Genomic DNA, 12,687 nt, shown 5'->3' with positions numbered 1-12,687 from the left:
GCCCCCATCTTAAAACACACACAGTATATAATATACTTATTATATATTATATATTTATTATATATACAAAATCAAGACTATCATAACATAAGAAAGGGTTAAATGAACTTTTATGCATAGAAAGCCCATTTAACAAACATGTCTGAGTATTGACTGCTTCAACTAAATGAGCAACCGGGCCAAGCAGCTGAAGAACAGGGCACTGTGTTAAGGAACAGGCTGTGAGTTCATCCTACTTGCTCTGGCCCACGGGAAAGACAGAATGCTTTACATTGCTAGCCACTGGCACAATGCTGAAAACAGTCACCATTTCCATACTCCTCAGTATGGAAATTTGTCAAGGTTAAAACAGGATTCCTGAAGAGTTGAGGATGTGGCTTAGTAGCAGAGTTCAAGGCCCTGGGTTCAGTTCCCAAAAAGCAAAACAGCAGGGCCACCAAGAAGTCTCAGAATTCTGCCTTTTCCTATAGTGAAACAGGTGAAGAACAGGTGTTCCTTTTTCCCATTCCTTGGAAAACAGGTCCAGACAGTTCTATGAAACAGGAAGGGAAGTAACTCACTAAAAGGAAAAATAATAAGGAAACAGGGTATTTAAGGAAGTGGGTTGTTTGGGGGGAAATCAAAACAATCATAGAAATCAGACCTCATAGAATGTTCTTGGAAATTGTGAAATGTTAGATCTCCTGGATGAGGGGAAAACAGTGTAGCCTTTGTATTCTTCACTGAGGGAAGCAGGGAGTTGCCAACTTAATCAAATATGTGACATAAAGCAATAAGTCACAGCTTGACAGCACATCTGAACTTTTCTGCACTAAGATGATTGTACCCCCTGTAGAGGAAAAAGGTCAAAAATAAAAGTAAATTTGCACACTTAAACGACAAAGCCACAACTCCTTGAAGTCTAACCTTAGTGACTTAAATGTTTTACATGGGTATCAGGGGCTTAACCCTAATTGATGCAAGGAGCCTGAACGAATGGCCAGTCTCAAGATAAAAGCAAACAACTTGTGCTGTAAAGTATATTACTGCACAAGCTAGTGAAATGCCCATTAGATGTGGATGGACCCTGTACAAATGGCCCACAAGATGAGACTAAGTAACTTCCTCTTCAAATACCATGAAAGACTTCCAAACCCCTCTTGCCCATACTGGAGCTTGCATACTGCCTGTTTATAGTCTATTTCAATAAATTCTTTGTCTTTTTGCGCCTTTTGTGAATTCTTTTACCACTGTATCACTAACCATTACACATGGTATCCCCGACCTGCCCCTGTCCCCAGTCCATAAATAAGTTTTCTTCTTATGCCTCCCTGTGGACTAATGTTTACCCTGAAAGTACTGGGGCAAAGGCAGGTCCAGGACTAGGTCTTGGAAAGAAATACAGCTGGCAATTAGTAGCCTCAGGAAATGTTTCAGGACCCCCAGTTTCCCCCAATCCACAGATACTCAAGCCCCTATAAGAAGATATACATAGTGTTTGTAGAAACTATATTCATCCTCCTGAATATTTAATCATCTCTAGATTACTGACTATACCAAACACAATATAAATGCTATGTAAATAGTTGCTCTACTATATTGCTTAGGGAGACATGACAAGACAAAGTTTTCACAAATATAACAGAAAATTATAGATATTTTCAAGAGCCAGGTCTGGAGGCACAGGCCTATAATCTCTGCATCTAGGGGGCAGAAGTAGGAGGATCACGAATTTCAGGTCAGCCTGGGCTACAAAGGGAAACCTAGTCTTAGAAGGGCAGCCATCCTCCTGACCCTGCCTCCCTCAGTGCTGGGGTTCCAGGTGCCTGTGATCACCCTTGACTTTATCTAAAGGTGTCAGGATCCAAACTCAGGTCCTCATGCCTGGGCAGCAAGTGCTCTCACCCTAGTCAAGAAAAACAACCTCTGCCTAAAACGAAGTCAGTCAATCAACCAACCATTTACTTTTTTTTTTTCTTTCAATTGTTGAATCCTTGGAGGTTGATGCCATGGACACAGAGACCAGTTGTACTCTGGTCTCATTAGTGAGTGTTATGTGCTATTCAGGGCTCGAAGATGGTTGCTGTGGCATACACCCTTAATCCCAGCCTTTGGGATGCAAAGCAGGTGGATCTCTGTGAGTTCAAGGCCAGCCTGGTCTACATAACAAGACACTGTTTCAAAAAGGAAAGAAAGAAAAGGAGGATTGTACATTAGAGGAGTTAGAAGAACCCCAGAGGGATAGAACCTCAAGGAAGGTGATGACTGATGACGTCAAACACCAGAGAGAGAGTGAGAGCAAGAGCAAGAGTGAGAGAGAGCTGGTGGAGTGTTCATTAGGCTTAGCGAGGTATTGATGCACTATGCAGTGTCCAAGGGCAGTGCATCCCAACGGCAAGTGATAGAGGAGCATCAGCAAGTGAGGCTGCTGTGCCAAGCTCCCCACAGGGCTCCTCATACATGGCACACACAGCTGGAACATGCCTGCGCAGCAGTCCCAACAAGTATTGCCTGGCCTTTGCCTGTTCTTATTTTTTATTTTTTAAAATATTTTATTTATTATTTTTATGTGTATGAGTGTATTGCGTGTATGTAGGTCAGTGCACCCGTGTCCTGCAATGCCCGAGGACAGAAGAGGCTGTCAGATCCTCTTGAACTGGAGTTACGGACAGTTGTTAGCTGCCATGCGGGTGCTGGAATTCGAACCCGGGTCTTCTGCAAGAACAACCAGTGTTCTTAACTGCTGAGCCATCTCTCCAGCCCCAATAAATAAATTTTTTACATTATTTACTTATTTTTAATATTTTGGTTATAATTTTTATTTTATCACAATCCCCTGTAACTCCAGCTAATGTAAAGTTTTTTTTTTACTTTATTTTTAATATTTTAGCTATTATTTTTATTTTATGTGTATGAATGTATTGCCTGCATGTACATAACTGCATCTGTGTCATGCAATGTCCTCAGAGGTCAGAAGAGGGCATTGGAGCCCCTGGAACTGAAGCTATGGATGGTCGTTAGCCATCATGTGGGTGCTGGGAATCAAACCTGGGTCCTCTGCAAGAGTAGCCATTGCTTCCAACCGCTGAGTCATCCCAGTCCCATAATTTTTTTTTAAAGAAAAGGAATTTGTAATTTGTGTGTGTGGTATGTGTGCATGCACCTGTAAGCACACACAAAGGCCAAAGGGGGAGGTCGGGCATCTTGCTGTATCATTCTCACGGCCTTATTCCTTTGAGACAGGGTCTTTCACTGAACCTGGAGCTAGGCTGATGGCCAGCAAGCCCCAGCTACCCTCTTGTCTCTGCCTCCCACAATGCTGGAGTTCCAGGTGCCTGTGATTATCCTTGGTTTTATCTGAGGGTGTTGGGATTTGAACTCAGGTTCATGCTGAGGCACCCAGGGCTCTTACCCACTGAGCTATCTTTCTAGCCCTCAAGTATCCCTTTTCCTCCACCTCTGTCCGGGGCTTACTGAATGGCAGTCAGAAGCTCTACCACCAAACCACATCCTCATTGGTCCAAGTATCTAACTTTTTAACAAAGTGTATACTAAGCTATTTCCCTGGTAAACTGCAATTATTTACTAATAAATGACAGCTACAGCACACTGTGCTGGGCTTGAGGCTCACTCAAAGGTGACAGAAAAGCAGCAAGGCCACAGTGAACAAATTTAGTACCTTGCCTTTGGCTCTTTAGCCTGGACCAGATTTTAAAGAAGGATGAGGAAGAAATAAAAAAATCTTCTTCCTTCAGTAAGTGTTTATAGGTTGTTTTCTTCTAGTTTGCTTTGGAATTAGGTAGACACCAAAGGATTACAGCAGGCTGGCCTGGAAGCAGGTAGATTTTTCTGCAAACTGAAGCAACAGTTTGTCACTAACAATCAGGCATGTGTTCCTAGGAGCCACACTGGGAGGAGGGTGTCTAGGAGACCAGACATTCCACTGTGTTTTGATTTGTCAACAAGTCATTTCTACCTCACACATGGCCCCATAGAGACATCACCCAGATAGATTTTGGATTTCAGTCAACTGTTGCAATGGTCAGATGTGAGGCTTTAATTCCTCCTACTCTGAGGCAAACTGATGATTGAATAGTGAGCTCTGATCATCCTTAAACCTCAGCCCACCCACTCCTCAGTGCTCCACAGGCACCTGAGAATGAGTGTGTTTGTATATTCTTTGGGAAAAGGATCAGAAAGATATACTCCAAACTGTTCACAGTCCTCACCATCTGTGAATGGGGCTGTGGGATACCAGGTGCTTGAAGAAAGGGAAGAAAACCGTGAAAGAACCAAGGACTCTGTCCTGGAGTTTGAAAGCGTTAGTAGAGGCAGGGGCCATATCCAGCTGTGATAGTGGCAGAAGGAAACCTCCAAAGCTGCTGGGGAAGGGCTTCCTGGTGGCAGGTGGAATTAAAACCTGGTGAAAAGTAAGCCACTCTTGTGCTGTGAGGCGGACCCTGCTTTCCCTTCCCATTTGAACACTAAAGTTCCCGCCATGCAGCTTTGCCACTGTCAGCTAGAATGAAGTGCTGTTTTGGAGTCTTTATAAACTTCTTTCCCCCAATAGTCAAGCTGTTTGAAGAGAAAGAGGATACCATCCAGAAAGGCCACCCTTTCCATTTTGTAGCTATGTTTTGAACCTTGAGAACTGGCACACAGCTCCCTTTATGACCCTGACTCTCAAGCTCCTAGAGCGCCCTAGTTTTGTGACCAGAATCCTCCTTCTACCACATTTCCATGCAAGAGACACAGTGGGGACCCATCACCACAGAAAACCTGCTTTTTTTTTTTTTTTTTTTTTTTTTTTTTTTTTTGTCTTTTTGAGACAGGGTCTCCCTGTAGCCCCAGCTGTCCTGGAACTCACCATGTAGACCAGGCTGGCCTCGAACTTAAGAGAGATCTGCCTGCCCCTGCCTCCTGAGTGCTCAGGTTAAAGGCCTGCAGCACCACACCCAGTGAAAACCTGCATTTTAAATTTAAAGCACAGCAAAGCTTCTCTGTCCTTGTTTAAGTATTTCCATCATCTTTAGAGAGCCAAAAATATTCCCTGTTAAATGTTCATTTTAAAGGTGCTGCCTTGCACCTGGGTATGGTGGTGCACGGCTGAAATCCTAGCACTCAAGAAGCTGAGGCAGTAGGACTGTGAGTTTGAGACCAGCCTGGACTACATGGGATTCTAAGCTAGGCTGGGCCATAGTGAAACCCTCCCTGTCAGTCTCTTTCAGTCTCTGTCTCTCACACACACCCCTCAGCCTCACTATGTCTAGGATTTTGCCAAGAACTGGATTTTTCTATCAGTTTATGGAGATAAACCGAAGGGGAGTGATGCGGCCCCTTGAAGCAGAAGCCTGGGCATTGGATTGACTGGGAACTTCACTCCAAACAGCCCCTCACAAACCGGTCTGATCCAGGAGTCTCTGAACCCAGCCCCCAGCCAGAAGCCTGGAGCGGCAAAGGACTTAAGCCTGGGCCCTCCCCTCGGCCCGGCCCTGTCTTTGCTGCCCACCACCGACACTCTGGGGATCCCAGGGTCTGATCTGCACCTGTGGCTGCAGGAGTTGCAAGGGACGCGGCCACGCCCCCCATCCCCCTTCACCGCTGTCACCTGTTTCGCAGACTCCCACGCGCCTCTGGAGCGCCCCACCAGGCACCTGCGGCTGGCTGGAGGAGGAAACTCAGTAGTGGGAATGCCGGGGGCACGGGGACCCGCCCCGGGGTGCACAGGTGCAGGGGGCCGCGGCCGAGGCCTCGGGGACTGGGGACCAAGGGGATGCCAGAGCGAAGGGGAGCTAGGGCTCCCGAGAACTTGGGGTAGAGGAACCCGGGGACTGGAGGCGACCGGGGTACGGAGCGAAGAGTTAGTATGGGCTCAGGGGGACTGGAGGCTAGAGTGGGGTGCTTAGGGCGAAGGGTGACTCGAGGTTCAGGGAGACGCCGGGAGCAGGGGGACTGGAAAAGAGTGGGGTACGTGGCGACTCTGGGCACGGGGGGAACGCGGGGCGCAAGGGACTGGAGGAAAATGGGGTACGTGGAGCTCAGGGAGATTGGAGGAGAGTGGAGTACAAGGGCGCAGGGTGACGGGCGCAGGGGTCTGGAAGAGAGTGGGTGACTGGGAGGCATGGGACGCGAACCGCACTTGCCTGATGAGGGCTCCCGCGTAGTCCCTGGCAGTCTCCATCGTTGCTGGGGGCCACCGGCGCGCCGCGTGTCCCTGCGCCGCGCCTATTAAAGCCTTGCTCTGCCGGCTCCGCCCAGCAGCGACGTGACCCGGGCCCGCCAGGACCTTGGCGACAGGCTTTGCGCCAGCCAGCTGGGTTCTGCCTCCTACGCCCCGATCCTGGCCCACGCCCCTTCCTTGTGGAGAACCATACTAGGGGTCCTGGAGCCCCGGATTTGACTGGGGGTGGGGCTCAGTAGACGCTTAGCCAGCTTGTCTTGCTCCTCCGGAGGTCTGGCACTGGTGACATCACGGGTGCCGGCAGGACACACACACACATAGACACACAGTCACACAGACACGGACTCATAGAGACCAGGCACAGAGACACACAGAGAGACACAGACAGACCAGAACACACACACACACACACAGATACGCACACAAACATACACGGACACAGACAGACAGATACACAGATACTGATTTAGAACCCCAGCACAGCACAGGTGGACCGAGCTGGGTGTCGCGCCTGCTGTCCCCGGGGCTGGAGTCCTGGGTTCCACTCCAGGCTGGGCAGCGGCCCAGCTGTGGAGGAGGAGGCTGTCATGGACATGCGGACACAGCCTTTCGAATTCTCGGAGGTGCCCAGGCCCCCCTGTAGGTGAGCAGTACTCACTGCTGCACCTCGGCCTTTGGGGACCATAAGAAGGAGCGTCCCAGTGGAGGGAGTGAAGGAACCGTTCATTTGATGTAGACTAGGGAGAGTTGGAAGGAAAGAGCAAAGAGGGGTTTTTGTGTACACCTCATGTGAGTCCCTCAGTAGCACGGGCTGGCCAATGCCTGGGAGAGGGAGGGAGTGGGTGGGGATTCACTAGAGCGCTCCTCTACATATTGAAGTAGAGGTCCCTCAGGCCTGCTGGTAGTTCTAGCTCTCTGGAACAGGGCTGTTGCTAGAACCTCCTCTCTGCCCACCTTCAGCCAACGGCTGGACCAGGAGCCCATGATCATCAACCCTCTACCTCATTCCATGTCAAAAGAGCAAAAACATCTCCTTTCAGGTCTTTGGTGCCTACAAACCTCACCTGATCTGCCAGAACTTAGAAGTCAAAAGCAACTTCTGGTGACCATCCAGCCGGAGGCTCACTGAAGGGCCTTTCCTGCCCAGACCTATGGGGCTGGACTGGCTAGACAAAGCCATCCGAGGTCATTAGCTGCCCTTCCCACAGACACAGAGACCTGGGAGATAAGAAAATAGGACCAATCAACTCAGATCACCTTTACAAAAGTGTCTCACTGTAGAGAAATTCTGATACCAGACATATGGCAGGAACACAACAATGAGCATCTGCCCAGATCAGGTTCAGCGCCCTGGCCATTCTCATATATTTGAACATCTTCAGATTAAATCCTTAAACTTGCATTAAAAACAACAACAACAAAAAAGGCCTCTCAAGGCTGGAGAGGTGGCTCAGGGCTTGCTGGCCACCAGCTTAGCTTCAGGTTCAGTGACAGACCCTGAATCAGAATGAGGTGGCAGTGACAGAGCAGAACACACCCCTAGTGGCCTCCATGTGCACAGGGCAGGACACCCGCGTGCGCACGCGCGCGCGCACACACACACACAATGGATGGAGGAGCCCTACCCTACCCCCCTCACTGCTAAGCTAGATGCCACTGATAGGTCCAAGGAGAGGGAGAATGATTGCTTTCACTTTTGACCCCATCAAGCTCCAATGGATAGTTCTGATCCAGTGGTCACACAGCTGGCCCTGGTTAAACTAAAATGGTTCACAAAAGTAACCCAAAAGACATGAATCTGGGAACAGATTGGTAGGAGAGGGGTTGACAGGGATGAGGAGAGAAGAGAGGACAGGGAAACAAGAGTAATCAGAATACATTATATATGTGTGAGATTGTCAAATACCAAAAGTAATCAATGAAAACTATGAAAAAAAGTTTCCAAGGATAACCGAGGAATTCTCTGAACAAAAATGATGTCTTAGCCAGGTGTGATGGCACATACCTCTAATTCCAGTACTGAGGCGGCAGAGGCAGGTGGATCCCAGCTGGGACTACAGGGAGACCCTGTTTTTTAAAAAAAAAAAAAAAAGATGTCTTAGTAGCATTTAAGAGTCTACAGGCAGTTCCCTAATGATTCCAGCTAACTGATCTGATTCACTGTGAGGCACCTGTTCATGTGCTTGGGGGTAAGAGAGTCTGGAGCAGTCAAGATCAGGGAGATTCTCACACACCAGTAACCAATCAGGCAATCTCTGGGGCCTAGAGAGTCTTTGACTCCGAAGGTCTTTAGGATAGACTTGTAAGTAAATGGGTGAATGAATGAAGTGCCATGTAATATCTGAATGCAAGCTGTAAAAAGGAAGTGAGGAATTCTGTCCTCTGGCATGGGAGTGGTTACAAGGGTGAAGGAGCTAGAGGTGGGGGAAGAGATGGGGGTGGGGAGTTGGCGTGGGGAAGGAGCTGGAGGCTGCGGAGGCAGCAAGACTGGTCTGCGCACTTTTATGCAGAGTAGAAGCCCTGAGGGACATCAGTGGCCTGAAAAGCTGTTCTGGGCAGGTTGGTGTGGGTCCTAGGAAAGAGGTGGGGATCAGTTAGGGCAGCCACGTGGGAGCCGGAGGCACAGGGTGGAGAGGCTACCTTGGCCTTGCTCTCTAGGGAGATCCTGCAGAGGAGGGAGTGACCTGCTCAGACCTGAACTTGAGAAAGACAGTGGGGTGGGGACAAGGAGTCTGGAAGGAGTAGGGGAGGTCCAAATAAAAGATGCCAAGGGTCATGCCGGGTGCTGGCAGTGGGCGTGGACAGGAGAGCTGGGGGCATTTCAAGGATGTGATAACAAAGGGGAGCCACTGAAAGGTCCCTGGTATTTTTAGTGTGGGTGACTGGAGAGACAGCCATGCCCTGACAGATGAGGACAGGAGGGTGCGTTGGGACTGGAGTGGGGGTTGTGCTGAAGTCTGTCCTGGCAAGCAGTGGTGGTGGCCCTGGCTGTGTGGCCTGCTGTTCAGGAGAGGTCCTTGCTGGAAGTAAAGGTCATGTAACTTTTCACCTAGTGGGTGCGTTATGAAGAACATAGGTACCTGAGGCACAGAGAAATTCCATGTATTTGGTAACTGACTGAATAATAAAAATAAATTCAGAGTCTGACTCCCACCTTGATACCTTTAAATTCTGTGGCTAGAGGAAAGCTTTTTTTCTTTATTTGAATTCATTTCCTTTTTTTTTTTTTTTTTTTTTTTTTTGAGACAGGGTCTCCCTCTAGCCCCAGCTGGCCTGGAACTTGCTATGTAGACCAGGCTGGCCTTGAACTCACAGAGATCCGTCTACCTCTGCTTCCTGAGTGCTGAGATTAAAGGCATACACCACCACGCCCAGCCCCATTCTTTATTTCTAATCATTTATGATGAGGATGAAATAATCAAAATACAAATTTCATGCGTGTATGAAAATGTCACAATGAAACACACTATTTTGCGCAATTAATGTATGGTAATAAAAATGACATTATAAACATCATAATCCCTGATGATATGTATTCCTTCTCATTCTTGGTGAGTTACAGTTAGGGTCAAGTGAGATGATGCTTTGAATACAATGTCGATAGTCCAACACTAGTAAACGGTAGGCCATGTTATAGTGCTTAGGAAGATAAGCTCTGGAAAGAGATGAACTCAAATGCTGTTGAACATAGAACTAGGGCTTCCTCAGCAGCAGCACCAGGAAGATAATTTCAGTCTGTTCTAATATTTGCCATACTCCTACTTCCATATTGCCTGCCACCTTGCTATTTGGAAAACAGTTCTATATAGGTATCATATTACAGTGTAAATGATTGCTATTCCCCTCAGCAAACCTTTACTGACTGTCATACTAGTTATTTCTCAATTCATTCTCAGTTCTTCTCTGCCTGGCCTGTGGTCTAGGAGGTTGGCCCAGGAGTCTGTACTAGAGGGCTTTTACCCCAATAAAAATTCTAATTGGTTTTATTTATGGAATGCACTGGTGGACATTTAAAAAATGGGGCCAGAGAGCTGATTCAGTGGTTAAGACACTGGCTGCTCTTGCAACCTGGGTTCAACCCCACATGGTGGTCCATAACCATTTGTAACTCCAGTTTAAGGGGATCCAACATCCTCTTCTGGCCTCCTTGGGCACTAGGCAAGTACATGGTGCACTTACATACATGCAGGCAAACACTCATACATAAAATGAAAATATTTAAAAAACCCAACTATATTGCAGAATAATATATACATGGTAGAACACACAGATCTATGTGATACAGCTCAGAAATTTTATTTTTTAAATTTATTTTTATTTTATATATATGAGTGTCTTGCCTGCATGTGTATAAGTGTACCTGTGTTGTGCAATGTCTACTGGAACTGGAATTATAGGTGGTTGTTAGGCACGATGTGGGTGCTGGGAATCAAACATGGGTCCTCTGAAGGAGCAGTCAGTGCTCTTAACCTCTGACCCAACTCTCCAGCCCAGAAATTTTATTTTTATAAACATATTATGGCAAAGAATATTTGCAGGACTTACTAGGCAAATCTTGTCTCTTCTAGGTAGTACCAAATCCCTGTGTTCATAGGAGAAGACATAATCACAATGATTTGTTTTGAATGCTCTCTTTTGGAGGTAGGGTCTCCCTATGTTGTTCAAATTGGCTTTGTACTCCCAGGCTCAAGTAATCCTGCCTTAGCCTCCCTAGTCACTGGGACTATGGGCATGTGCCTCTACACCCATCTTTGTTTTGTGTATTGTTTACATTTTTTTCTTTTTCCTTAAAAAGGATTTATTTCTGGGCTAGAGAGATGGCTCAGTGGTTAAGAGCACTGGCTGCTCTTGCAGAGGACCCAGGTTCAGTTCCCAGCACCCACATGGTGGCTAACAACTGTCCATAACTCCAGTTCTAAGAGATCCAATGCCCTCCACTGGCATTGCACAACACAAGTACTCTTACATACATGCAGGCAATACACTCATACACATAAATACAAATAATTAAAAAATTTAAAAAAGATTTATTTCAGTTGTGTGCATGTGTGACAGTGTGTGCACATGACTAAAGATGTGTCCCAGAGGCCAGAGGCATCAAATCCCCCTGGAATTGGAGTTACAGATGGTTGGAAGCTGAACTTGGGTCTCCTGTAAGAGCAGCAAGTATTCTTAACTGCTGATCTCTCCAGCCCTGCCCCCTACTTATTTTTAAAAAGAGGGTTTCATTAAGTTGTCCAGGCTGGCCTTGAATTTATGCGTCTCCTATCTCAGCCTCTCCAAAGCTGGGATTACAGACACATGTCACCGTGCATAGTTACATATTCTTTAGCTTCATATAAATCAAATCATATAAGACATTCCTTTCTGTGCCTGGCTGCTAGCTCCTCACTGTGGGATTTATTCACATCGAGGCATTATTATTGTTGTTGCTGTTGATGATATTATTCCTATTGTGGGAACAGCTGATGGTATGAATAAGGCAAAGTTGCAAAAACCATCTTTGTACGTATCTTTTGGTGTGTGTGTGGTACTTCCTCTTGGACAGAGGGACCTGGGAACATGGACACATGTTCTAGACTGACTGGAGTGGCTCTAAGGTACTGTGAGACTGAAAAAGAGGCAGACAGATCTTGGATGGTGCAGAGGTATTTGGGTGTTTACTGATAGAAGTGTGGGCCTGGGCAGCAGCAAAACCACCTGCGTCTCTACAATTCAGAGCAGAAAGAAGGGTGTATTTATGGCCTAGGACAAAAATGACCATCCTGGCTTCAGTGTACATGGCTTATCTTTTAAGAATATTTTATCTTTTTTTTTTTTTTTTGCCTTTTTGAGACAAGGTCTCCCTATAGCCCCAGCTGGCCTGGAACTCACTATGTAGACCAGGCTGGCCTTGAACTCACAGAGATCTGCCTGCCTCTGCCTCCTGAGTGTTGGGATTAAAGGTGTGTGCCACCACGCCTGATTATTTATCGCTTTTAAATTTTATTTTTATGTGTATGAGCATATTGCCTGCATGTATATAAGTACACATGTGTTGTACAATGCCCAGGGAGGCCAGAAGAGGGTGTTGGATCCCCTGGAACTGGAGTTATGGATGGTTGTTAGCCGCTATGTGGGTGCTGGAAATCAAACCTAGGTCCTCTGCAAGAGCAGCCACTGAGTGCTCTTAACTGCTGAGCCATCTCTCCAGCCACCTGACTTGCCTTTTTAAAAAAGATTTAAAATTTTTTATTTTATGAGTGTTTTGCCTCCATGTATGTATGTATGTATGTATGTATGTATGTATGTATGTATACTACATGTGTGCCTGGTGCCTGAGGAGCCTGAAGAGGGTGTCAGATCCCCTGGAACTGAAATTACAGATGATTGTGAGCTACCATGTGGATGGTGGGAACCAAACCCAGATCCTCTGCAAGAGTAGCAAGTGCTCTTAACTGCTGAGCCATCTCTCTGGCCCTTACCTGGCTTAATTTAACATAACATTGAAGATCAGGTGCATCTGGGAGACACAGACTTGTTCTAAA

At 46.9% G+C, this 12,687-nt stretch overlaps 1 protein-coding gene across 1 annotated transcript in view; it reads right to left on the bottom strand.

Moving 5' to 3' along the window:
• Window positions 1–6,298, bottom strand: part of Cidea (cell death inducing DFFA like effector a) — a 25,029-nt gene extending 18,731 nt beyond the window's left edge. The window contains exon 1 of the mRNA XM_008834698.3: window positions 6,123–6,298. Coding sequence (XP_008832920.2) covers window positions 6,123–6,160 — 38 coding nt within the window. The 5' untranslated portion in view covers window positions 6,161–6,298. The remainder of the gene's footprint in view (window positions 1–6,122) is intronic.
• Between the last annotated feature and the right edge of the window lie 6,389 nt (window positions 6,299–12,687).

Source organism: Nannospalax galili, unplaced genomic scaffold (genome assembly GCF_000622305.1).
Source record: "Nannospalax galili isolate Female #2095 unplaced genomic scaffold, S.galili_v1.0 scaffold155, whole genome shotgun sequence".
NCBI lineage: Eukaryota > Metazoa > Chordata > Mammalia > Rodentia > Spalacidae > Nannospalax > Nannospalax galili.
The sequence above is the reverse complement of the archived record's forward strand: the minus strand, read 5'-3'. Positions and strand labels throughout refer to the sequence as shown.